The 25,042-nt window shown below is 41.5% G+C and overlaps 1 protein-coding gene across 2 annotated transcripts; it reads left to right on the top strand.

Moving 5' to 3' along the window:
• The first annotated feature begins 760 nt into the window (after positions 1–760).
• triobpb (TRIO and F-actin binding protein b) lies at positions 761–24,847 on the top strand. Of its 2 annotated transcripts, none has more exons than XM_029728031.1 (13): positions 761–1,199; positions 2,831–2,887; positions 3,472–3,540; positions 3,655–3,744; positions 3,864–3,973; positions 5,315–5,750; positions 6,417–6,651; positions 6,855–6,966; positions 14,043–14,202; positions 14,381–14,494; positions 15,200–15,286; positions 22,113–22,303; positions 22,426–24,847. In XM_029728031.1, the coding sequence occupies exons 1-12, from the start codon at positions 1,194–1,196 to the stop codon at positions 22,272–22,274; spliced, it is 1,638 nt and encodes a 545-aa protein (XP_029583891.1). In that variant the 5' UTR covers positions 761–1,193; the 3' UTR covers positions 22,275–22,303; positions 22,426–24,847. The 2 variants fall into 2 exon arrangements, with proteins under 2 accessions (XP_029583891.1, XP_029583892.1); XM_029728032.1 differs by having other exon boundaries at positions 5,315–5,747.
• The last annotated feature ends 195 nt before the right edge of the window (positions 24,848–25,042 follow it).

The following is a 25,042-nucleotide window of genomic DNA, read 5'->3' on the forward strand; positions in this document are numbered from 1 at the left end:
ATAGAAGGGCTTTTGTGTCTTTAATATTTATTGCCCTGTTGCTGCTTTGAATAATGGCCAACATCTAGTATTTATTTGCTCACACGCTTGTTAGTGTACAGTATATCTAATCTGAATGTTTAGTTTTACAATGCTTTCCTCCTGCATGCAGTCTATTTTGTTTACAATGTTACAAACACATATCTGTGTATTTATTCAGGTTATGAATTCAAGAAGTTGCGATAAACTGCTTTTATAAACTGGTATAGGGCTTCTCTGTTCAATTCAAATGCAGTGTGACTTCAATGCTTTCTTTTAACATTCCTAAATGTAATTCAGACTTTGAAGTATGTCCGTGGGTTGTAGGTCTGTTTCTTTCACCTGAATCCTACTGGCGTTTCATAGAGTGAGCTGCTGGGGCATGTGTTTCAAATTCTTGGCCTGGGATGTAATTATTAGTCCAAACAGTTAGGAACGTTTTGCAACTAAAACGAGAGTTTCTATTGGACAAATGCAGGGTAGGTCATTCCCGTGTGATACCGTTTAATAAACGTTTTGCATGAGAATCGGCGTAAAATAGCCCCCCTAGATTTTACCTAGTTAGCATAAATAATCTAGCTACTCAACTAAGGAATGTCATAAATGCTTTGATGTGTATTTTAGTAGAAGCTATGTGGTCTGGAAGTAGGTGTCACTGGTTGTTTTTTTTGTCAGTTTACAGTCTATATTTCAATATTGAAATGCTCTGAGCAGCCCACTGATCACTTGATTGGTTAGCTTGGTTGCTCAAACGATTCTTACGGATCCGCCCAGGAAGTGGCAAACAGGGCGAGAGTGCAGGACGAAAAACAGCTTAACAAACGGCAAACAAAAGTTGTGAAATTGTGGCTTTCAAGAGTTGTGTGTGTCAATGATGTCTATAATCTTCAGTTTCTGTTGAAGTAGTCCATGGAAAATATATTTGAGCGATAAGATACAGTTCACGGACCAAGATGGGTAGAAATGGCGGGGTTTGTTTTAGTTTCTCGCCTTCCTGCTAGGCAGACAAGTTTTTAAGCGAACGGATCAGCAGGTAGAAAACTGAAGCAATACTTATTCAACCCCGATCACATTGGTACAAAATAAACTTTTTGGACGAGTAGGCTATTGCAACAATATTTTTATTTTAAGTGTTTACTTGTTTTTCTATCAACTGCCTCCTGGGTCCTACTAACATGACGGTACGTTTGCCCTTTTGCCTTGATGCCACTACTTGAATTACATTTCCATTTGTTTTGAGCCTATAACTGAACCGTGTTCATTGTTGCAAGAATGTTTAATTGTTCGCCACAACCAATAGGCAACATGGAACATTGGGGTTAAAATGGTTACATTTTTATTCGAGGAGTGGGTGTGTCTATATTCTTGTTTCGTGGCCTTTAATTCTTTGTTTTATAGTTTGTTTTCTATACATAACGTTATGTTTTTTGCGTACCTGTGGCTGTAATTTATGCCATTGCCAAAATGTATCAGGGCTAATCAAAAATGTATGCGTATTGTGTTTGTAAGCGCATTAGAGTTATCCAGTTGTTTACAGTTCTTAGTGTCAATTGAATTAGAGCAACATTGAGCTCCATATATTGACTGTTTGCATGTGCAAACGAACAATTCACCCCAATCGTTTTAGTTAGATACCTTATATTTTATATAGTATTTGAAATTGGCCTTTGAGGAATCCATAAATGCATGATTATTCAAACAACCTATAGTTTATTCCTTCAAATTAATAAGCTAGTGTTTAAAGGTATACTTCTGTGTGCGGGTGGGTCATCCTCATCCTGGCACTTTGAAAAACGTCTATTTGCTGAAATAACGTTAACAGCTTGCCTCCAATGTTTCCTGTTGTTGCCAACTATTAGTTTATTGCGTCTAATTTCAAAATTATATTAAAGCATTTATGTAGGCTAAATGCTTTGAGAGACACACATACACACACCAGTATGCTCATAGTTACTTAGATGACACATTTTATCATCATAAGTGAACTCATGGGAAGGTCGTTCTAAGTCTACCTCATGCTGTAACCATACATCTGCCTGTTAATGCTCCTCAGGCCTTGTAATGGTTTGGCTGGAACAAAGCACAGTGGTGTTTACAATGTGACAACTTCTGAGTTCCAGTGAGAACAGGCAGTGATGCCAGGTAGAGGGGGAGGGTTGAAGGAGATAAAGACCCAAACTGAGGAATGTAGATGGGAAAAGTTTCCTGATCTTGATCCAGGATCACCTCCTCTGTAAAGTACCTCACAGGTTTTCCCCTGTTCCCATCACCCTCAAACTGAAAGGATTCCTAGAAATAGTTGAGACTGCAGTGGTTAAATGTCACTAACATATTAGTCTGATTTTTAAATGTATAATCCATGTTTGAACCCTAGAAGCTGTTAGTATTGGTGATGTAGATGGTGAAACCTCTGGTCTCATTCTGACTGTAGATTTAATGACCATGTTAATCTCTCTACATAGTGTTCAGCTCTAGTTCCTCATGTCTATGTTGATTATGTTACTGTTACCTTAGCAATCATTTTTCTTTGTCTTCTCTCTCATCACTCAAAGGTGTGCTTTCTTTGTTTCCTGTTGTCTTTAACATTTCTAAAAACCCTCTAAACTTCCATGTCCTCACACATTTGAATGTACACGCAGGTGTTTGCCATGGTGTACTAACTGCATGCAACGCGTGCCCTTTTTTTGAAATTCTACATGGAAAAATGTTGGTCTTCGTATTGTGAACATCCTACGCTGGCATCCTTTGTTCTACTTTTGTGTTTCTTGAAAACGGTTCCGTTAACCTGACACTTTGTCTTCTTTCCTTGTAGCCCGACCTCCTTAACTTCAAGAAGGGATGGATGTCGAAACTGGATGAGAATGGAGAGGTGAAGTCATGTTTTTCTTCATTTCTTATGACTTTTTTTCTTGTCTTATTTAGTCAGAAGTCATGTATCACTTGTTTCTGTTTTCTTCTTTCTTTCTAGCTCTCTTCCCTTCTGGTTTCTTGTTTGATTCCTCGCCTCCTTTCTCTCTCCCTCTTTCCCTCTCTCCTAATGAGAAAGCTTGTGTGTAAGGCGATAGCTGCAGACTATCCATGTTATCCCAGTAATAGCTTGGTGTGCCCAGGCAGGCACAACCAGTATGTTCTAGCAGGATAAGACTGAGTATGAAACGTCCTCATATGAGCTTGTGGCTCATTGTATCATCTATGTGCTAGGTTTGTATGTTGTGTTTGAATTCATTTTGAATTCACAGTAGAAACACTGAGATGACCCATACATCACTTAAAGCACTTTTTATACTTGTCATAATGTCTTAAGCACTGTGTACTCCATAGGTTTCATTGGTCCATGTTAACTTGATTTGAATGATGTCTTGCTGTGAACTGTCACTTAGCTGCTTGTGTGCATTAATGCATCAGATTGGTCGAATAGTGCTCGTTTAACTGGTGACTTGTGTCTGTCTGCAGTGGAAGAAGCACTGGTTTGTGTTGACCGATGCTGGTCTGAGGTACTACAGAGACTCTGGGGCGGAGGAGGTGCGTTTTCAATGGCTTCAAAGTTATTTTGACTATTGCAATAATTGTCTTAGGGATACATTGTGAGTTAATGATGTGTCTTTAGTCTTGTTTGTTCCTAACTGTGTCTTACAGAAGGATGATCTGGACGGGGAGGTTGACCTGAAGTCTTGTGTAAAAGTGTCTGAGTTTGATGTAGAGAAGAACTATGGATTTCAAATACAGGTGTGTTTTTCACTGTTCCAATTATTTTCCATATTCTGTGAGGATGAGTGACAGGTATTTGAATGATCTCTTTCCATCACCACACCCTTTCCTACTCTTCTCTCCTCTCTGTCGGTCAGACGAGGGAGGCAGTTGTCACACTGTCAGCTATGACTGCAGGGATCAGGAGGAACTGGATTGAGGTTCTGAGGAAGAGTGTTCGGCCCAGCAGCTCTCCAGACCTTACACAGTGAGTTCTTCCTCCCTCTGTGTCCCAGCTGGCAAATACACAAGTCACATAAGGAGGCCTATTGTTTTCTGATACTGGTATACAGGTGGGCTACTAAGTCCATGGGCAGTTGTGGATTACTTCAAGTCTCATTAATCATTTGTAATGTTATGTTGCTTACATAGTGAATCACCAGGGATTTATTTTATGTAGTGATATTGAGTGATGGGGCTGTTGCGGTGACCATATTACCGCCACACCGGCAGTCATGAGTCATGACCACAGTAAATTTCCACGTGACCATTGAATCGTGGTAATGCTTTTTAAACTCACCTCACTGTGATGATCAATTTGAAGAAAGAAGTTCAACAGCAGGTCGAAACTGAGAGTAAAACATGGTCGTTGTGGATGTTGGTTCAAAGCCTAACACAAGGAAATGGACAGCGTTTTCTAAGATTCATTCACTACACCCATACTCATATTTGAGCTTATGCAAGGCCTATATGAGCCCAAGCTGGAACAAAAACCCTGAATTAAAATTGTTTGAGCTGTTATACAATACATAACCTACTGCATATTACACATGGCAGAAAAACATTAAAAAATAATTTAAGATGTATTTGGTACGGAATTGGTCCAGCCTACAGAATACTCACTTGATGAGAGATCGGTTGTGCAGCCTGAGGCAAGGAGCAGACTGCAAACTTTTTTTGCTACTTTCTCAAATCCTCAATAGCCTATAGTCTCATCATGCACCCATATATGTTTTGATTTCTAAGACATTCTAAGGTTTGTATCATTCACAACTAAAGTTGCCAAATAACTATAAATCTAGCGTGTAGGACCTGTTTAAAATGATCACTTTTAAGCTCATATGCGCACTCGCTCCGAATGAGGATTCAGCTAAGTTAAATATAATTTTTCTTACTATAAAATCATATAAGATGAGCATATCTTGTCAGCTTAATAAACAAGTCTATGGCATGGAGCATAGCCAGATAACATACAGTAGGCCAACTCATATTCTGTTCTTCTGAAATACATTTTCTTCATATCATGTTTCTTTAGACCTGACTAAAATAAATAATGGATTATTGTGATGGTGTATGTTAAATTGATTTATTACTTTATTTTTATGTAGACGTTTCAAAGATCTGCATCAGTGGCTTGTATGTGTGGAGGCCTGGAGATGCTAAATGTATTTGTTAATTAACGGTCAATTACCGTGAGACAGGCAGTCTTTTGCATGACAACTGGCTGACAAAATGTAATGACCGCCACAGCCCTATTATACTGTCACTTTATCAATCTGCGCTCTCTCTCTGTCTGACTTGGTCTCTCCCTGTCCTTCCTCTCCTCCAGACTACCTGACAGCAGTAGTGACAAGGAGAACTCTCGCTCCCTGGCCTCCACTCGTCGACCACCTTCTCGCCACACTGATACTGGAGCAGAAATCACCACCTCCGCTGTACGCCGATTTGACTGTGTCGAGCTGTCACCAGTGCCCGTCCCCTCCAGCCCTCTGCCAGCCACTCAGAGAGAGGCAGGGGAGGGGCAGGGCAGGGAGCACGCCCAATGGCAGGAGGAGAGGAGCAGAGATGTGACCAGTAGCACATGGGAGCAGGTGCTGTCGAGGAAAGGGCCGGGTGTAGGCTCAGATCCCAGGATAAGAGCAGAGGAGGAAATTGAGAAAAAGTGGGCAGAGTTTGAGCGGCTGCCACTAAAGGAGATGAGGTCACTACTGCCAATGGGCTCACGGTCCAGCCATCCAGCCAATGAGGCGCTGCAGAGGGAGGTAGTGCGTGATGTTTTTCAATTTGCAAACACAATAAATAAATGCAAATTTACTCTTCATCTAGATGATTAATCTACAGATGAAGTGGAACTCTTTAACACTAGGCTTGCTCTATTATGCATGTGGGATGGTAATCAGGCCCTCTGCAGTAATACTGACCCTGTCAGTCTTCAAAATACCAAGGAGGAGGGTGTAATAGGGGCTTAGTTAGCAATACCGGTTTGCCCGGAAAAATTAAGTAAGACTACATTTCCCTGGTTCTAGAACTTTGAGTTTATCAGATGTCGATAGTGGAAACACTGCTGAAAGTCTCATTCCATCTTTGAGTGATGTGTCATGTGATAACATTGTATAGTGTGCTGTTGACTACTGTGTCTTCACAGGGGTAGTTTTAGGACTCGTGCAGACCATACAATCATATCATGAGGTTGCGGGAATCTGATTCAGATGAATTTACTCCTTGCACTGTCCCTTTGTTTATGATCCATACAGTCCCTAACATTGCCTTTGAGACACATGACCTGCATGATGTGTGGGATTGATATGAATGCATGGAATATGGCATTCATCACTATTCGCATGTCAGTTCGGTTCAACCCAGTAATTACATACCCCGCCGCCTCTTTCTTTCAGTGAGCTTTACCGCCTCTCTACCTTTGTAACACTCAGGTGGCGTCTCTGAGGCAGCAGCTGGAGCGTTTGCAGGGAGGAGGATGGGGTGGGGGGAGGGTGGGGGGAGGTAGCTGTGGTCGGGAGGCTACGTGTGGCCGCAGCCTTCAGGCCATGGAGCGGGCCCACAAACGGGCCCTGGAGGAGCTGCAGAAGCAGCATGCCCGCGAGACCCGAGAGCTGGAGAGGGACAGGGACCGGGTGCTGAGGGAGGAGACCCAGGACACAGCACAAGGTCAGGGGTCACAGGATCATGGGGTCAAGGGTCAAATTTGTACATAGATATCATTAGCTCCCCAATTCAAGGACTTTTGTTCTTTATGAGGCGTGTGACATCAGAATTGAACAGTCAACACCACAGCATTTCATGGGGTAATACAGTTTGTTTGATTTTAGATTCATTATCATCACATCCTCCCCTTTCTCTCTGTGGTTTAGTTATGGAGACACTGAAGAAGGCCCACAGGGAGGAGCTGGAGAGAGAGGTGGAGAAGGCAAAGAGGCTTGGTGGAGGGAGTGCCAACACACAGACTCTACGCACACAGCAGCAGTGAGTGCTCAAAACACAACCCGTTCCTTACACACCTTTACATACATAGTACACCCTTTCTTTGTATCATCAATTTAGGCGTGGGCGGCATACCGTTATTTGACTATATACCGGTGTTGATGCACGGACCGGTTTGGGTTTTTACTTCTTCTATAATGGTATTTGAATATTTGGTTTGTTAAATGGGATAAGCAACTCCGACATGTGTAATGTCAGTTTTTCTAGTATACTCAGTTTGCTACTTCAGTCGTCTCTCACTCCTGCTTCATGCCGTTTCCCATATCAAGCCCTGCTCCCTGTCACTCAAGGAGAGAGCAATTGCTTAACCATGGAGTCAGAAGCACTTTCATGCCGTTCACTTTGCAGTCTGCATGGTCAGATGGATGCAAGAAAATGTTGGTGACGATGTTGCTTTCCAAAAAACATTTATTTGCATAATCTCTCAAGGAACTACATTGGACCTTGTGCAAACTGGAAAACGCATATCCCAGGTCCGCATTTATTATAGCTGGGGACTTTAATAAAGCAAATCTGAGGAAAACGCCACCGAAGTTCTATCAACACATCGCCTGCAGTACTCGCACTTTAAAAACTCTCGACCATTGTTACTCTCCATTCCGGTAGGGCTACAAGCCCCTCCCCCCGACCTCCCTTCGGTAAATCAGATCATGATTCCATTTTGCTACTCCCTATAGGCAGAAACTCAAACAGGAAGTACCCGTGCTAAGGTCTGTTCAATGCTGATTTGACCGATCGGAATCCTTGCTTAAAAAGACTGTTATGATCACGCGATCTGGGACATGTTCCGGGTTGTCTCTGAGAAGAACATTGACAAAAGGCACCTAAAGGACTGACCATGAGAAACAAGATTCTCTGATCAAACCAAGAATGAACTCTTTGGCATGAATGCCAAGTGTCATGTCTGGAGGAAACCTGGCACCATCCCAAAAATGTCTAAAAACCTGTTTTTCTTTGCCGTTATGGGCTAATGTGTGTAGATTGAGGGGAATTTGCTGCAATGTAACAAAATGTAAAAAGAGTATAGGTGTCTGAATACTTTCCAAATGCACTGTATATACTGCGGACTCCAACATTGCTCATCCTAATATTTCTTACTTTTTAGATTTGTGTGTATTGTTAGATATTACTGCACTGTTGGAACTAGGAACACAAACATTTTACAGGTTATTGAATTTAGCTCTGCCTGAAATATCCCCTCCTGTGCATTTTACCATTAAGCCTATGGTCAGGGATGGACAAAATACAATTACAAAATACCATAAAGGTCAATATATCAAAATAAACTACACAATACCTTTATTTTTGTAATGTATGTCATTAAAATACATGTGCTTTAAAATACAAAAATGTATTTGCAATTGAAAATGAACATACCAAAATAAACTGCAAAGCACATTGGCCTTGTTTCGGGGTGGAAACCAATAGAATAATGCTCAACATGCTTTGCAATTGTTAATTTTTATATACATTTCTATTTAGTTCATTTAGCAGATGCTCTGATCATGCTATAGTTATAACATTTTGTCACATGCGCTGAATACAACCTGTGTAGACCTTACCGTGAAATGCTTACTTACAAGCCCTTAACCAACAATGCAGTTCAATGCAGAAAATATTTACTAAATAAACTGAAGTAAAAGATTAAATAAAAAGGTAACACAATAACCATAACAAGACTATATACAGGGGGTACCGGTACAGAGTCAATGGGTACCGAGTCAATGTGCGGGAGTACAGGTTAGTCGAGGTAATTTGTACATGTACAGTGCCTTCGGAAAGTATTCAGACCCCTTGACTTTTTCCACATTTTGTTACGTTTTTTTTAACAATAGCATTCAGACCCTTTGCTATGAGACTTGAAATTAAGCTCAGGTGCATCCTGTTTCCATTGATCACCCTTGATGTACAGGCTTCCTTTTCATTCTGTCATTTAGGTTAGTAAATTATCAAGGAACCCACCAGGTACAACCCTAAATCTGTAAACATGGGCACCCTCATAGATATTATCCTGACCAACTTGCTCTCCAAATACACCTCTGCTGTTTTCAATCAGGATCTCAGCGACACTGCCTCATTGCCTGCATTCGCTATGGGTCTGCGGTCAAACGACCACCCCTCATCACTGTCAAACGCTCCCTAAAACACTTTTGCGAGCAAGCCTTTCTAATTGACCTGGCCCCGGTATCCTGGAAGGATATTGACCTCATCCCGTCAGTAGAGGATGCCTGGTCGTCCTTTAAAGTAATTTCCTCACCACCTTAAATAAGCATGCACCTTTGAAAAAATGTAGAACTAAGAACAGATATAGCCCTTGGTTCACTCCAGACCTGACTGCCCTTGACCAGCACAAAAACCTACTGTGGCGTACTGCACTAGCATCGAATAGTCCCTGCGATATGCAACTTTTCATGGAAGTCAGGAACCAATACACAGTCAGTTAGGAAAGCAAAGGCTAGCTTTTTCAAACATATTTTCATCCTGTAGCTCTAACTCAAGTTTTGGGACACTGTAAAGTCCATGGAGAATAAGAGCAGCTGCCCTCTGCACTGAGGCTAGGAACCACTGTCACTACCGATAAACCCACTATAATCGAGAATTTCAATAAGCATTTCTCTTCGGCTGGCCGTGCTTTTCTCCTGGCTACCCCAACCCCGGCCAACCGCACCGCACCCACTGCAGCTATTTGCCCAAGCCGCCCCAGCTTCTCCTTCACCCAAATCCAGATAGCAGATGTTCTGAAAGAGCTGCAAAAGCTGGACCCAAACAAATCAGCTGAGCTAGACAATCTGGACCCTCTCTTTCTAAAATAATCTGTCGCCATTGTTGCAACCCCTATTACTAGTCTGTTCAACCTCTCTTTCGTATTGTCCAAGATCCCTAAAGATTGGAAAGCTGCCGCGGTCATCCCCCTCTTCAAAGGGGGTGACACTCTAGACCCAAACTGTTACAGACCTAAATCCATCCTGCCCTGCCTTTCTAAAGTCTCCGAAAGCCAAGTTAACAAACAGATCACTGACCATTTCAAATTCCAACGTACCTTCTCCGCTGTGCAATCCGGTTTCTGAGCAGGTCACGGGTGCACCTCAGCCACGCTCAAGGTACTAAACGATATCATAAACGCCATCGATAAAAGACAGTACTGTGCAGCCGTCTTCATCGACCTGGCCAAGGCTTTCGACTCTCAATCACCGTATTCTTATTGGCAGACTCAACAGCCTTGGTTTCTCAAATGACTGCCTCGTCTGGTTTACCAACTACTTCTCAGAGTTCAATGTGTCAATTCGGAGGGCCTGTTGTCCGGACATCTGGCAGTCTCTATGGGTGTACCACAGGGTTCAATTCTCGAGCAGACTCTTTTCTCTGTATATATCAACGATGTCGCTCTTGCTGCGGGTGATTCCTTGATCCACCTCTACGCAGACGACACCATTCTGTATTAGAGGTCGACCGATTTTAATCGGAATGGCCGATTTTTAATTAGGGCCGATTTCAAGTTTTCATAACAATCGGTATTCGGTATTTTTAAACACCGATTTGCCGATATTTAAAAAAAAAAAAAATGTTAGATATTTTTTAAAGAATTTAACTAGGCAAGTCAGTTAACACATTCTTATTTTCAATGACGGCCTAGGAACGGTGGGTTAACTGCCTTGTCCAGGGGCAGAACGACAGATTTTTACCTTGTCAGCTCGGGGATTAGTTTTTGCAACCTTCCGGTTACTCGTCCAACGCTCTAACCACCTACCTTAAATTGCACTCCACGAGGAGCCTGCGCGGCAGGCTGAATACCTGTTACACGAGGGCAGCAAGAAGCCAAGGTAAGTTGCTAGCTAGCATTATACTTATCTTATAAAAAAACTATCAATCTTAACATAATCACTAGTTAACTACACACGGTTAATGATATTACTAGTTTATCTAACGTGTCCTGCGTTGCATATAATCGATGCGGTGCCTGTTAATTTCTCAACGAATCATAGCCTACTTCGACAAACGGGTGATTTAACAAGCGCATTTGCGAAAAAAGCACTGTCGTTGCACGACTGTACCTAACCATAAACATCAATGCCTTTCTTTAAAATCAATACACAAGTATATATTTTTTAAACCTGCATATTTAGTTAATATTGCCTGCTAAGATGAATTTCTTATAACTCTGGAAATTGTGTCACTTCTCTTGCGTTCCGTTCAAGCAGTCAGGGTATATGCAGCAGTTTGGGCCGCCTGGCTCATTGCGAACTGTGTGAAGTCCATTTATTCCTAACAAAGGCCGTAATTAATTTGCCAGGATTGTACATAATTATGACATAACATTGAAGGTTCTACAATGTAACAACAATATTTAGACTTCGGGATGCCATCCGTTAGATAAAATACGGAACGGTTTCGTATTTCACTGAAAGAATAAACGTTTTGTTTTCCAAATTATAGTTTACGGATTCGACCATTTTAATGACCAAAGGCTCACATTTCTGTGTGTCATTATGTTATAATTAAGTCTATGATTTGATAGAGCAGTCTGACTGAGCGATGGTAGGCGCCAGCAGGCTCGTAAGCATTTATTCAAACAGCACTTTCGTGCGTTTGCCAGCAGCTCTTCGCAATGCTTCAAGCATTGTGCTGTTTATGACTTCAAGCCTATCAACTCCCGAGATTAGGCTGGTGTAACCGATGTGAAATGGCTAGCTAGTTATAATTCCTAATAATAACTACAACCTAAAACTTCTTACCTGGGAATATTTAAGACTCATGTTAAAAGGAACCACCAGCTTTCATATGTTCCCATGTTCTGAGCAAGGCACTTAAACGTTAGCTTTCTTACATGGCACCTATTGCACTTTTACTTTTTTCTCCAACACTTTTTTTTTGCATTTATTTAAACCAAATTGAACATGTTTCATTATTTATTTGAGGCTAAATTGATTTTATTTATGTATTATATTAAGTTAAAATAAGTGTTCATTCAGTATTGTTGTAATTGCCATTATTACAAAATACATTTTAAAAATCGGCCGATTTAATCGGTATCGGCTTTTTTTGGTCCTCCAATTATCGATATCGGCGTTGAAAAATCATAATCGGTCAACCTCTATTCTTTATACATCTGGCCCTTCTTTGGACACTGTTAACAAACCTCCAAACGAGATTCAATGCCATACAACACTCCTTCCGTGGCTTCCAACTCTTAAACGCTAGTAAAACTAAATGTATGCTTTTCAACCGATCGCTACCCGCCCGCCTGACTAGCATCAGAATATGTGGACAACTACAAATACCTTGGTGTCTGGCTGGACTGTGAACTCTGCTCCCAGCATATTAAGCATCTCCAATCCAAAATTATATCTATAATCGGTTTCCTATTTTGCAAACAAAGCCTCCTTCACTCACGCTGCCAAACATACTCTCGTTAAACTTACTATCCTACCGATCCTCGACTTCGGTGACGTTATCTACAAAATATCCTCCAACACTCTACTCAACAAATTGGATGCAGTCTATCACAGTGCCATCCGTTTTGTCACCAAAGCCCCATATACCACCCACCACTGCGACCTTTATGCTCTCGTCGGCTGGCCCTCGCTACATATTGTCGCCAGACCCATTGGCTCCAGGTCATCTATAAGTCCTTGCTAGGTAAAGCTCCGCCTTATCTCAGCTCACTGGTCACCATAACACCCACCCATAGCACGCGCTCCAGCAGGTATATCTCACTGGTCATCACCAAAGCCAACACCTCTTTTGGCTGCCTTTCCCTCACAGTTTTCTGCAACCAATGACTGGAACGAATTGCAAAATTTGCTGAAGTTGGAATCTTATATCTCCCTCACTAACTTTTAGCATCAGCTATCTGAGCAGCTTACCGATCGCTGCAGCTGTACATAGCCCATCTGTAAATATTTCACCTACCTGGTGAAATAAAAATATATATTTTTTAAAGTATTGTGGCGTAACTACAATGTTGATTCATCCTCAGTTTTCTCCCATCACAGCCATTAAACTCTGTTTTAAAGTCACCATTGGCCTCATGGTGAATTCCCTGAGAGGTTTCCTTCCTCTCCGGCAACTGAGTTAGGAAGGATGTCTGTATCTTTGTCGTGACTGGATGTATTGATACACCATCCAAATTGTAATTCATAACTTCACCATGCTCAAAGGGATATTCATCCTCTGCTTTTTTATTCCTTTTTTTTTACCCCATCTACTGATAGCTGCAATTTTACGAGGCATTGGAAAACCTCCCTGGTCTTTGTTGTTGAATCTGTTTGAAATTCATTGCTCGATTGAGGGACCTTTACAGATAATAGTATGTGAGGTAGTCATTCAAAAACCATGTTAAACACTGAGTCCATGCAACTTATTATGTGACTTGTTAAGCCCATTTTAACCCCTGAATGTATTTAGGCTAGCCATAACAAAGGGGTTGAATACTTACTGACTTGAGACATTTCAGCTTTGAATTTTTTATTAATTTGTTAAATTCTAAAAACATAATTCTACTTTGACATTATGGGGTATTCTGTGAAAGTCAGTGACACAATTTAATTTATTTCAAATTCCAGCTGTAACAATGTGGAAAAAGTCAAGGGATCTGTTGCGCATACAATGTTAATGAACATTACTTTTACGTGTGTGTGTGTGTGTGTGTGTGTTAATTATGATTTTCATTTTGCATTTGTGGTTAATGGGTGTGGGCAGAGGTTTCCATCTAAACCACTGTTGTACCAAAATGTCTTGTGAAACAACCATTTTCACAGTCAGTGTGCACTGCGCCCGGCCCGCCACAGCAGTCACTAGTGCGCGATAAGACAAGGATATCCCAGCCGGCCAAACCCTCCCTAACCCGGACGACGCTGGGCCAATTGTGCGTCGCCCCACGGACCTCCCGGTCGCGGCCGGCTGCGACAGAGCCTGGGCTCGAACCCAAAATCTCTGGTGGCACAGCTAGGTGCCTTAGACCACTGCGCCACCCAGGAAGCCCCAGTTTTGCTTTTAATCTCAGGCGTAATATACAGTTTCTATAAATTAAATGTTTCTATCCTCTCTCGTCCCCTCAGGTTAGAGACCCAGGCCCTGCAGAGGGAGCTGTCCGGCCTGTCTGAGAGGTACTCCCAGAAGTGTCTGGAGCTTAACAGGGCTGAGCAGAGCAACTGTGAGAGGGAGAAAGACATCACTCGCAAGGAGAGCGAGCTGGAGCAGCTGAGGAAAGAGAACCAGGTGAGCCAGGAGTCTGGAGGTCTTTATCAGCTGCTCTTGTGCATTTAGCCTACTCTACCCTAACACTTTTAGACAAGCAATAGACAATAGACAAGCAATAGACAAGCAATGCCTATCTATATGACACATTCAGCGGTTTGTCAGTATGCTCAATATTGTCAATGTTTTCACATTTCAGGACCTACAGGCCCGTTTGACAGAGGAGATCAGCCGCATGCGCTCCGTCGTCACGGGCCAGGGGTCGGAGGGCGTTTCCCACGACAACCAGGACAGGCCGTCCTGTGAGCTGGAGGTGGGTCAGGAGGAGGGGAGGAGATAAGTTGTAGAGAGCACCTCAACCATAACAAGCCTCTCTACCTACATCAATGACATAGGGGGCACTTGTCTCATGTTTGAATAGAAAGGGAAGGTATTATGAAAGGCAGCGTGCAGTTGGTTATTATGTAGGGCATTGACTTGAAGAACGAGTGTGGTGTGAATTTTCATTGTCTGCACACTGAAACACACTGCCCCCTGTTGGATGCTGTGCACCATGGAGACACAAAGTTGTTTTCAACACAAGTGAATTTGTTAAATGTTGACTGTACTTCCTGATTTGGTCTCGTTTTTAAATTTGGTTCGTTTAAGAAATGCTAGTAGCCATGACTGAATTCAACCGAGAGGTGGTTTGATGTGGGTGTGTGTGTTCGCAGGTGGGAAGAGTTATTTATTTATTTTGCCATTTAGCTTCAGTCGGCTATTGTGCGACCGTGGCAAAATTGGTTTGACTTTGGATAGCCTACCTCCGGGGCTAGATGAATTTCTACTATTTATATCTGGAGGTTAAGTCATTGAAATTTGGAGCTATTGGACATATTTTAAGTCAATTTTGACATTAGAATACATGTTTCTTCTAAATAATACGTTTTTAGGGACAGTTGCTCTTTGTCTGCTCAGTGTCTTAGATGTTGGGTTGATCACTCTTGTTAGCTTGTAATAATATTATGTTTTGTCACAGGTTCTTCTCAGGGTGAAGGAGAATGAAGTGCAGTACTTGCACAAGGAGATCAGCTGTCTGAGGAACGAACTTCAGTTCCTGAACACGGTACTGGTTCACTGTGTATTTGTGTGCAGGCATAAAGGTCTAATGTTTTCATCTTTAGACGGTTTGGCTGACAACGTCACAAATGATGTGTGTATCGATGTGGCCGGAAGGCATGCATTATAATTCTGAACGGTCAGATATCTAGGGCCATGTCCATGTAAAGGACCCATAAGCACCAACGTGAAGTTCATAGGAGCATGTCAAATGAAAGATAAGAACCTATATTTTGGGGAAATTAAGGCATAAACCAGGTTTCCATCCAATCTTTTTATGTGAGTAAAAAAAAGAAAAAAACCATTCACGACAGGCCTGATGGAAACATCATTTTTTGGTAAGCTTTCCAAATGTCGACACAACAAAATACACTAGACAAGGTAGCATCTTTTTGTGTCTGTAAAATGACGTAAGAAATGTCAGTGGAAAGGCTTTTATGCCACATATTGCTATAATAACCATCTTATGGAAGTAAACCTGGAGTCATGTGATGTTGTGTGGTCTTCCTACTATGACTCATCGGGAAAGCATGCTGTTTAGTAGATTACAGATTAAATAAATGATGAACTTCAAAGGGTGGTGAAAATGCAAGGTGTTGAGCTTTATGCTTGTTTCCAATATTGAGGGTCTTGTTCTGGTGACTTGATCACCGATGCTTGGCTGTTGTTTGACAAATAGAAATTCTCACTCTGTTGTCCATCATTTAGGGTAACCTGCGAGCTATTGGCTAGAGCGCATTTGCCAATACCAGAGTGGGTACATTCGCTATATAACGCAAAAACTTTTAGTGAGAACCATCAGTAGAGTTGAAAATTTGATGGAAACTCATTTAACTTGTATTTTTTATTCGGTACCGCAAAATATATTTTTATGTGCATTACGTCATCATGCACACACAGCCTTTTATCCGCAACAAGTCAATTTGATGGAAACACTTCTCTGATGGAAAATGTGTATACTGTCTTGTTTTTATGCATATTTTTGAATATTCACATGAAAATCTGTCACCAATTTGATGGAATCCTAGCTATTGATACATTTTCAACCGTTTTCCAACTTAAAAATGTGGCATAAGTGAAGGCTTTGATTTGTGGCTAAACAGATGGAAAAGGGGTCTTAGAAAACATCTACCAGAAAAAGTATTTTAAATACATCATCAAAACACAGAATGTTGAAGTAAAGACCCCTGCCAACTAATATCAACACTTTATATTTCATTTCTGAGAAATGGTATACCTTATGTAAGTCGAGGAAATATTGCTTTGTAGTTTCATTACCAAAAACTAAGATATTTTCTAATTTCTCTCCCTCATGAGCAGGGAAGATATTGAAAGTTCATACAGTGCATTTGAAAAGTATTCCGACCTCTTGACTTTTCCCACATTTTGTTACGTGACAGCCTTATTCTAAAATGGATAACTTTTTCTACGCACAATACCCCATAATTGTATGCCGTCATTGTAAATAAGAATTTGTTCTTAACTGACTTGCCTAGTTAAATAACTTTTTTAAAAAAAAAGGTATTTATTATTTTATTATTTTTTGCAAGTGTTAAAAAAAAAATGCATAAACGGATTTGCTTAATTATTCAGACCCTTTGACATGCGACTCGAAATTGAGCTCAGGTGATCATCCTTGAGATGTTTCTACAACTTGATTGGAGTCCACCTGTGGGAAATTCAATTGATGAGGTCGAAGCCATGAGGTCGAAGGAATTGTCCGTAGAGCTCAGAGACAAGATTGTGTCGAGGCACAGATCTGGGTTAGGGGAACAAAAAATGTCTGCAGCATTGAAGGTCCCAAAGAACACAGTGGCCTCCATCATTCTTATATGGAAGAAGTTTGTAACCACCAAGACTCTTCCTAGAGCTGGCTGCCCTGCCTAACTGAGCAATCGGGGGAGAAGGGCCTTGGTTAGGGAGGTGACCAAGAACCCAATGGTCACTCTGATAGAGCTACAGAGTTCCTCTGTGGAGATGGGAGAACCTTCCAGAAGGAGAACCATGTCTGCAGCACTCTACCAATTAGGTATTTATGGTAGAGTGGCCAGACAGAAGTCACTCCTCAGTAAAACTCCACTTGGAGTTTGCCAAAAGGTACCTAACGGACTCTGACCATGAGAAACAAGATTCTCTGATGAAACCAAGATTGAGCTCTTTGGCTGAAAGCCAAGCGTCAATTCTGGAGGAAATTGGGCACCACGGTGATGCATGGTGGTAGCAGCATCCTGCTGTGGGGATGTTTTTCAGCGTCAGGGACTGGGAGACGAGTCAGGATCGAGGGAAAGATGAACGGAGCAAAGTATAGAGATCCTTGATGAAAACCTGCTCCAGAGCACTCAGGACCCCAGAATGGGGCCAAGGTTCACCTTCCAACAGGACAACGACCCATAGCACACAGCCAAGACAACGCAGGAGTGACTTCGGGACTAGTCTCTGAATGTCTTTGAGTGGCCCAGACTTGAACCTGATAAAACATCTCTGGAGAGACCTGAAAATAGCTGTGCAGCAACGCTCCCCATCCAACCTGACTGAGCTTGAGAGGATCTGCAGAGAAGAATGGGAGACTCCCCAAATACAGGTGTGCCAAGCTTGTAGCGTCATACCCAAGAAAACTCAAGGCTGTAATGCTTCAACTAACTAAGTACTGAGTAAAGGGTCTGAATACTTATGGAAATGGGATGTTTCAGTTTTTGTTTTTTTATATACATTTGCAAAAACAAAACTACAAACCTGTTTTGGTTTGTCATTATGGGGTATTGTGGGTAGATTGAGGAAAATGCATTTTAAAATAAGGTTGTAATGTAACAATGTCGGAAAGGTCAAGGAATTTGAATACTTTCCGAATGCACTGTAAGTAGCAAGTAATGGTAGACTTGTCAATTAGTTAGTGATTTTACTGATATCAATTTTGTTTGAATTATTAAGTGGTTTATTCTCGTTATTACAAAAAAATCTTTAACGGAATTACTGCAACTGAATTTGCTACAATGGGAAATGTGAAGTCACAAATTGCGCTGTTGCGGTGACCATATTACCGCCACACCTGCAGTCATGAGTCATGACCTCAGTAAAATTCCACGTGACCGTTGATTCACGATCTTCTCCTGATATGCAATCTAGACGTGCTTTGGTAGTACCCAACTTGCTAACAATCAAGTCCTAATGGCCTGGTGCTCCAGGGCTCTATTTTCCCTCTAACCACTAACATCAATGCAAATGCAGTCAAAAATCACATCAAACATGATCAAAACAGTAGGCCTATAATACTTTTAAAACTCCCCTCACTGTGATGATCAAGTTCAGCTGCAGGTTGAAACCGTGCAAAACATGGTCATTGTGGATGTTGATTTAAATCCTAACACAACAAAATGGACAGCTCTCTAAGGTGGTGAGAAAATCAAAACACCCATATGCATATTAGAGTTATTCATAGGCTGAATTATGATTGTGTCATTATACAATACATAGCCTACCGCATATTACGCATGGCAGAAGAAAAAAAACATAAAACCAACAAAACCGATGTCCCAAAGACAATGCTCTAGCCTATACTCAAATTAAACACATTTGAGTAATCACCTTTGAGTGTGGACTGTGTTGTTATGCCTACTGGATGGACTGGTTACCTTACGCTTTTCTCCAACATTTCTAGCCACGAGTCTGGGAGAAAATGAATAGCCCTAGGCATGCAGTTGGTTCATTGATTGTGCAGGGTGATTTTGAATAGCCTAGTAATGGGTATTTGTTTTAATATTTGAATAATTAATTGGTTGAAACAACCTTTCTTAGCTATACAGAATATCTCACCCCCATGTGTTTCCATCTCCTACGCTCTCTCCTTTATTCCTTTCCCGAGCGCACAGAGGGACTGTCAACAGTTTCATCAAATATGTTTTGTTGCGAAAACATGTTACTATCGATGTTACCGAACAGATTTCACTTGGTTTCCAAAATGTAAGCACTGGATAGCTGCAGGAACAGGGTTAGGGAGCCCATGGCATACAGAGTACTGGGTAGCTGCAGGAACAGGGTTAGGGAGCCCATGGCATACAGAGTACTGGGTAGCTGCAGGAACAGGGTTAGGGAGCCCATGGCATACAGAGTACTGGGTAGCTGCAGGAACAGGGTTAGGGAGCCCATGGCATACAGAGTATTGGGTAGCTGCAGGAACAGGGTTAGGGAGCCCATGGCATACAGAGTACTGGGTAGCTGCAGGAACAGGGTTAGGGAGCCCATGGCATACAGAGTACTGGGTAGCTGCAGGAACAGGGTTAGGGAGCCCATGGCATACAGAGTACTGGGTAGCTGCAGGAACAGGGTTAGGGAGCCCATGGCATACAGAGTACTGGGTAGCTGCAGGAACAGGGTTAGGGAGCCCATGGCATGCAGAGTTTGGGCAGAATATCACCTGTTGCTCAGCGAGAGCATCCTCCTCAAACAGTGTGAAGCATGGAGTGAAGGAAGTGTTCTGCTATTTATTTCTCAGCTGCTCATATTAAGCACATGCTCTGCTATAAAACCGAAGTAGCCTACCCCTCATTACTGGTGGGAAAGCGCGCAGCCTCCATTCACTATTCAAGTGCATACCGATGTCATGTCTTTTCCCCCTGTTCCTTCCCATTTGATAATGTGCCATTCTAAATTAAACTAATTATACATATTAGTAAAGACGAGATTCAATTTAGAATAGTCTGATGGGTGAAAATTTGATCACCTTGAGAGAACAGCTGTGCAGCCTGAGGCGAGGAACAGAGCACAAGCTTTTATTGCTACTTTCTCAAATCCTCAATAGCCTGTAGTCACATCATGCAGCCCATATATGTTTTGATTTCTAAGGCATTCTAAGGTTTGTATCATTCACAACTAACATTGCCAAGTGACTCTAAATCTAGCATAATGGCCAGATAACGTACAGTAGCCCAACTCATTCTGTTCTTCTGAAATACATTTTCTTCATGTTTCTTTACACCTGACTAAAATAAATAATGGATATTTTGTGATAGTGTATATTCAATTTATTTATTAGATGTAGATTTTGCAAAGGTGCGCATCAGCGGCTTGTATGCAGCTTGGAGGTCTGGAGATACTAAGCGTGCATGACAATAACCTGCTGACAAAATGTCATGACCACCACAGCTCTGGTCACAAACCAGTTGGCTCACCTGCTACTGTCTTCCCATCCACTGGCGTTATGTTCAGCTCATAACTGTTTTACTTTGTCTTTCTGTTGTCTGGTGGTCAAACCAAGCATGTTAAAAATGTCTGCCTGGACAAGCCCTCTCTCTTGCTCTGTCTCATTAATGTCACCTCTCCCAGCTCTTACTTACACCTACCCATGAGCCCCCTCTCTTTCCATTAACTGTAACTAGCATCCTCACCCACTGGGCACCGACCGACACGGGACGTCGAAATTTGGTCAGTCTACCCTAGCCTTGATGTTAACGTCCGCAAATAGGTTCAGATTTGGTCTGGCCCATCATAGACGTATGTTTCACAAGTTTGGATAGTACAGTGAGTAGAACACAGAGTGCAGTGAAATACAATACAGTAGTACAGTACATTTATTTAAAAATGTTATTTAACTAGGCAAGTCAAATTCTTATGTACAATGACGGCTAACACCGGCCAAACCCAGACGACGCTGGGTCAATTGTGAGCCACCCTATGGGACTCCCAATCACAGCCAGTTGTGATACAGCCTGGAATCGAACCAAGGTATCTGTAGTGATGCCTCTAGCACTGAGATGCCTTAGACCGCTGCGCCACTCGGAAGCACTTGTGAAACGACATCCATATCCATAATTATGCATTTGTGTAGTATAGATCAGGGACCTATGATGTAATTTCGTTATCGTAATTCAGTTACCAGGTGTAAATCCTCTTCACTTACTGTAGTTCAATAACCAAAATAAACTCAAGGTGCCGTGTCATAGCTGACACTGCATTCTTTCTGCAGACATCTTTGAATCTTAATTCGGAGAAGATATTTAAGAGTTTTTGGAAAACTTGGCCGCATATAGTTTTTACCGTAATTCCTTTACCAACTTCATCTGCACAGTTCTTCCACTAAATTAGTTTATGTACAGTTTTCAGTGGAAATTGTGCATAGAGTTGTATGGTTGGTTAAACTTTGAAATGAATGGTTTTTATTTGACATACATTTTAAAGTGAGAAAAACCCGGAATAATTCCGTTACCGTGGAATTAGCAACAACAAGCTGCCATGTGGGGAATCACAGGTGGCTCGTTATATCTTATTGATAGCATGTTTTGTTTTGACTGATGTCTAATGCTAAAATGGCTCGAATTCATTAGCTAGCTAGCCAACAACTGTAACAACGCATTTGAGAGACATTTTGAGACAAGAGTTTACATGTTGTCAACAGTCTAAGCCAGGGGTAGGCAACCCTGTTCCTGGAGTGCCAAAGGTACTGCAGGATTTTGTTCCAACTAGGCACCACACTTGACCAACTCAGCTAATTGATCAGTTCAATGATTGCCTAAATTCAACACACCTGGTCTTCCAGGTGGGTTAAATCAAAAACAGTGTTGCCAACCCCTTCTGTTTTGCCCCATAGCTGCACACGTGTTGGTTTTGTTTCTAAACAATGTGTAGGTGGAGACTACTTTAACTCTTCACACAAACTGGAATGTTAATCGACAAGTTAGCAAAGCTGTCTTGTGTGGTTGATTTGTTCCAAGTCAATCACAAGAGCAAAGCAACAAGTCCTCAGGCTATTCTGTCCATCCCAACATTGTATGTCTGCCCAGAGTGGAAGAGGTATACTTTGTCCATCTGATAAACCTGTCTGTGTGCCCTTACCCCTATAGGAGAAGCAGTCGGCCTGTGAGCGGTATAAAGAGGTGCACGGGGAGCTGAGTGGTATGAAGAGCAGGAGCGAGCGGGAGATGCAGAGCCTTAGGGAGCACCTGAGATTGGCCATGGTTGCCCTGCAGGAGGGCCAGAAACTAGGCAACAGCCTGGAACATTGAGACATCGCCACAAGGGCTCTGGCTCAGAGGTATAGACGTAGCTCAATATTAAGAGCTACATAGTCATGCTCAGACAGCTTTTAAATAGTTGATTACATCGATCTTCTATGATGAAACTGTGATTGCCTAATATCTTTTTTTGTTTTTCTAGTTGTGTGGGCACAATGGTGACTGAAATAGGAGAGGAGCAGAAGTCTTCGCACCAGAAGATGCCGGCTCGGGGACCACGATAGTGCCTTAGCTTTCAATCATTCAGCCGATGAGCGGCATAGACTAGTATCAGCTGATCGGTCATATTACACTGGGTTGCGCAAATTTTAATCTGCACTTTTTAAACTTTTTCTATTGTTGATGTGCGAGAGAGAGTGAATGAAAATATTGGTCTGAGAAACTGGATTATTTGTGGAAAGACTGTTGCTGTGATGTATTTGTGACCTGAAACAGCACTGGATTACCTTTCTCTGCATACCTACCTACATGTAGACCTACTATTTACATGTTGACAGTAGCCAACATATAAACAGTTGGTCTACATGTTGGCTACTGTCAAAAGCTGAATAAGGAAGCAGTATATAATTCTCGCCAAAAACCAAACTATTTTCATTTCAGAGCATGGATTTCTACATGCTAATGATTCATTCCATGCCATTTCAGCAAGCCATGACACCCACCATATCAGATTGTTCTGAAATAGTTTCTGTAGTTGGCAATGGGTAAGATTGACATTCCTGAAACATTTTGTTGAAACTTAATTTGATCTCTGAGAAAGGTAAGTGATTGCTCCCAAATTGGCCATTTTTATTTATAGGATTCAGATAATATTCAATAAATATAGTATCCAACATCTGATTTGGACCAAACTTCTTCCTACCAATGAGTAAGACATGAGGAATCTCATAACATTGTCAAAACCCACCACACCCCATGCCAATCCAACCCCACCAACCAGTAGACAGTATCAGTTATCTATGTTTTAACAAGTAGTATGAAGCTGTGGCTTGGAGTACTAATCCATACTATGTAATGTATTCCCTATGTATCTGGTGATGTTTTTTCTCTCCCCACGTTCAGAGAAATGAATAATTGAAGTCACTTGCTTTATTTACCATAAAGTAGTTTGAAAGTACTAGGTTTTGACCACTAGATGCCGTGGTCCTGCTATACTGCCGCACTCTTATCAATTTTGCTGGTCTCTTGTGTTTATTAAAAAGGTCACAACATTTCCTTTGCAACTTTGTAAACAAAACCAATAGATTTGGCTCATTATAAAAATACATTGTGTGGGCATCCTCAATTTCAAGTCAGTCCTCTATGAAAGCAATTCAGTTTGTCATTTTATGCTTAATATGTGTCCAGGAAATGGACCCCTTGGGGTTTATTCCCTTCAAAAAAAGGTCTGGATTAGTTCCTGTTAGACCATTCCAGGTGAACAAGAAAACCATTTAAGCTATAGCACTTCTAATGGTTTCAATCTTATGGTCTTCAGTGGTATAAGTCCCAAACATACAATGTATTGTGTTTTATAATGGTATTCGGTTGGAATTAATGCAAAATGTCACTAATCACAATGCTGTTTCCTAATAATTATAATTTTATTGAAAAACATGACGACCATGCAATGTATTTTATTAGGGTTGTCACATTTTAGGCCCTAGCCCATTTCTCCATCAAAGTTTTGGAAATGTAGAAAAAGTATTCATATGAGAATTGCACCATAGGGATAGCCTCAGAAAGCTGCCACTTGTTGAAATATTCAAGGAACTTGTTGAACAAAACTGAAACTATATACAGGTTGTTGGGGTGGTGTTGGCATTTTTTGGGGTCTAACTCGTTGATTGGAAGAAGTTTGGTCTAATTTGGGCGCAATCAATTAGATCATGAGATCAAATTCTATTTAAACTAAATGTTTCAGGGATGCAAATCATAGCTCTTACTAACTACAGAAACAATTTGAGATGGTGGGTTTCAATCCTTTTTCTTGTGCTTTTTGAGGTGGAACGACCTTAATGTTGTATGTCAACAATGGTTGCTCTCGGTGATTGTTGTCATTGTACGCATTTTACTTTGCAAACCTATTTGTCGCTTTATTCAGTGTAATATCATCTTACAATGTGGGTCTCTATTGTGAACAAACTTTATAACTATTTACAGTTGGGATTGATACAGAGAAAATGGTTTGGTACTGTAAAATCCTGGGAAGCCAAATTGGAAATCGCACTCATTCCTCTAGTGCGTCATCTGAATGTGTGCTTTTTGTTTTATATAGTGCCTTCTGTGACTGGAGAGTTGCTTGTAGATGTTGTCGTCTCGCAAGGATTCTTGGTTTTTTTGACGAGCCTAAGAAGATGCATGTTGCGATCCTTTCCCAACCTCCCAACATTATGTATGCATGATTGGTTGTGCCACAAAAATGTCTAGTGTTGCGTCAATGAGCCAATGTTTTTTTTATCATGTATTTTGTGAGGAGATAAAGTAGACTGTCTTTTGACAATGTTTTTAATATTTAATGTAGGGCATGCGATATCTTTGTAAAGTACCATCCTTTTACAAGCAATAAAATGCATGTTAATACAGCCGTGTGAATCATCCATATTCAGCTGATTTACACTAGTGTCACTTAGAACTCTGTACTAGGCCTAACTCGTAATGGTATGTAGGCTAGTCTAAAGACATGAGTGAGGTCGGGCACTGATGTTGGGTGATTAGTCCTGGCTCGCACTCAGTGTTCCAATTCATCCCAAAGGTGTTCGATGGGGTTGAGATGGTGA

Source organism: Salmo trutta, chromosome 32, assembly GCF_901001165.1.
Source record: "Salmo trutta chromosome 32, fSalTru1.1, whole genome shotgun sequence".
Lineage (NCBI taxonomy): Eukaryota > Metazoa > Chordata > Actinopteri > Salmoniformes > Salmonidae > Salmo > Salmo trutta.

Excerpts from the sequence above, each read along its gene's own strand:
- triobpb (XM_029728031.1), top strand. Across the intron at positions 3,541-3,654 it reads GAGACTCTGGGGCGGAGGAG|AAGGATGATCTGGACGGGGA; the intron begins GTGCGTTTTCAA and ends TGTGTCTTACAG. Across the intron at positions 6,652-6,854 it reads GACCCAGGACACAGCACAAG|TTATGGAGACACTGAAGAAG; the intron begins GTCAGGGGTCAC and ends TCTGTGGTTTAG.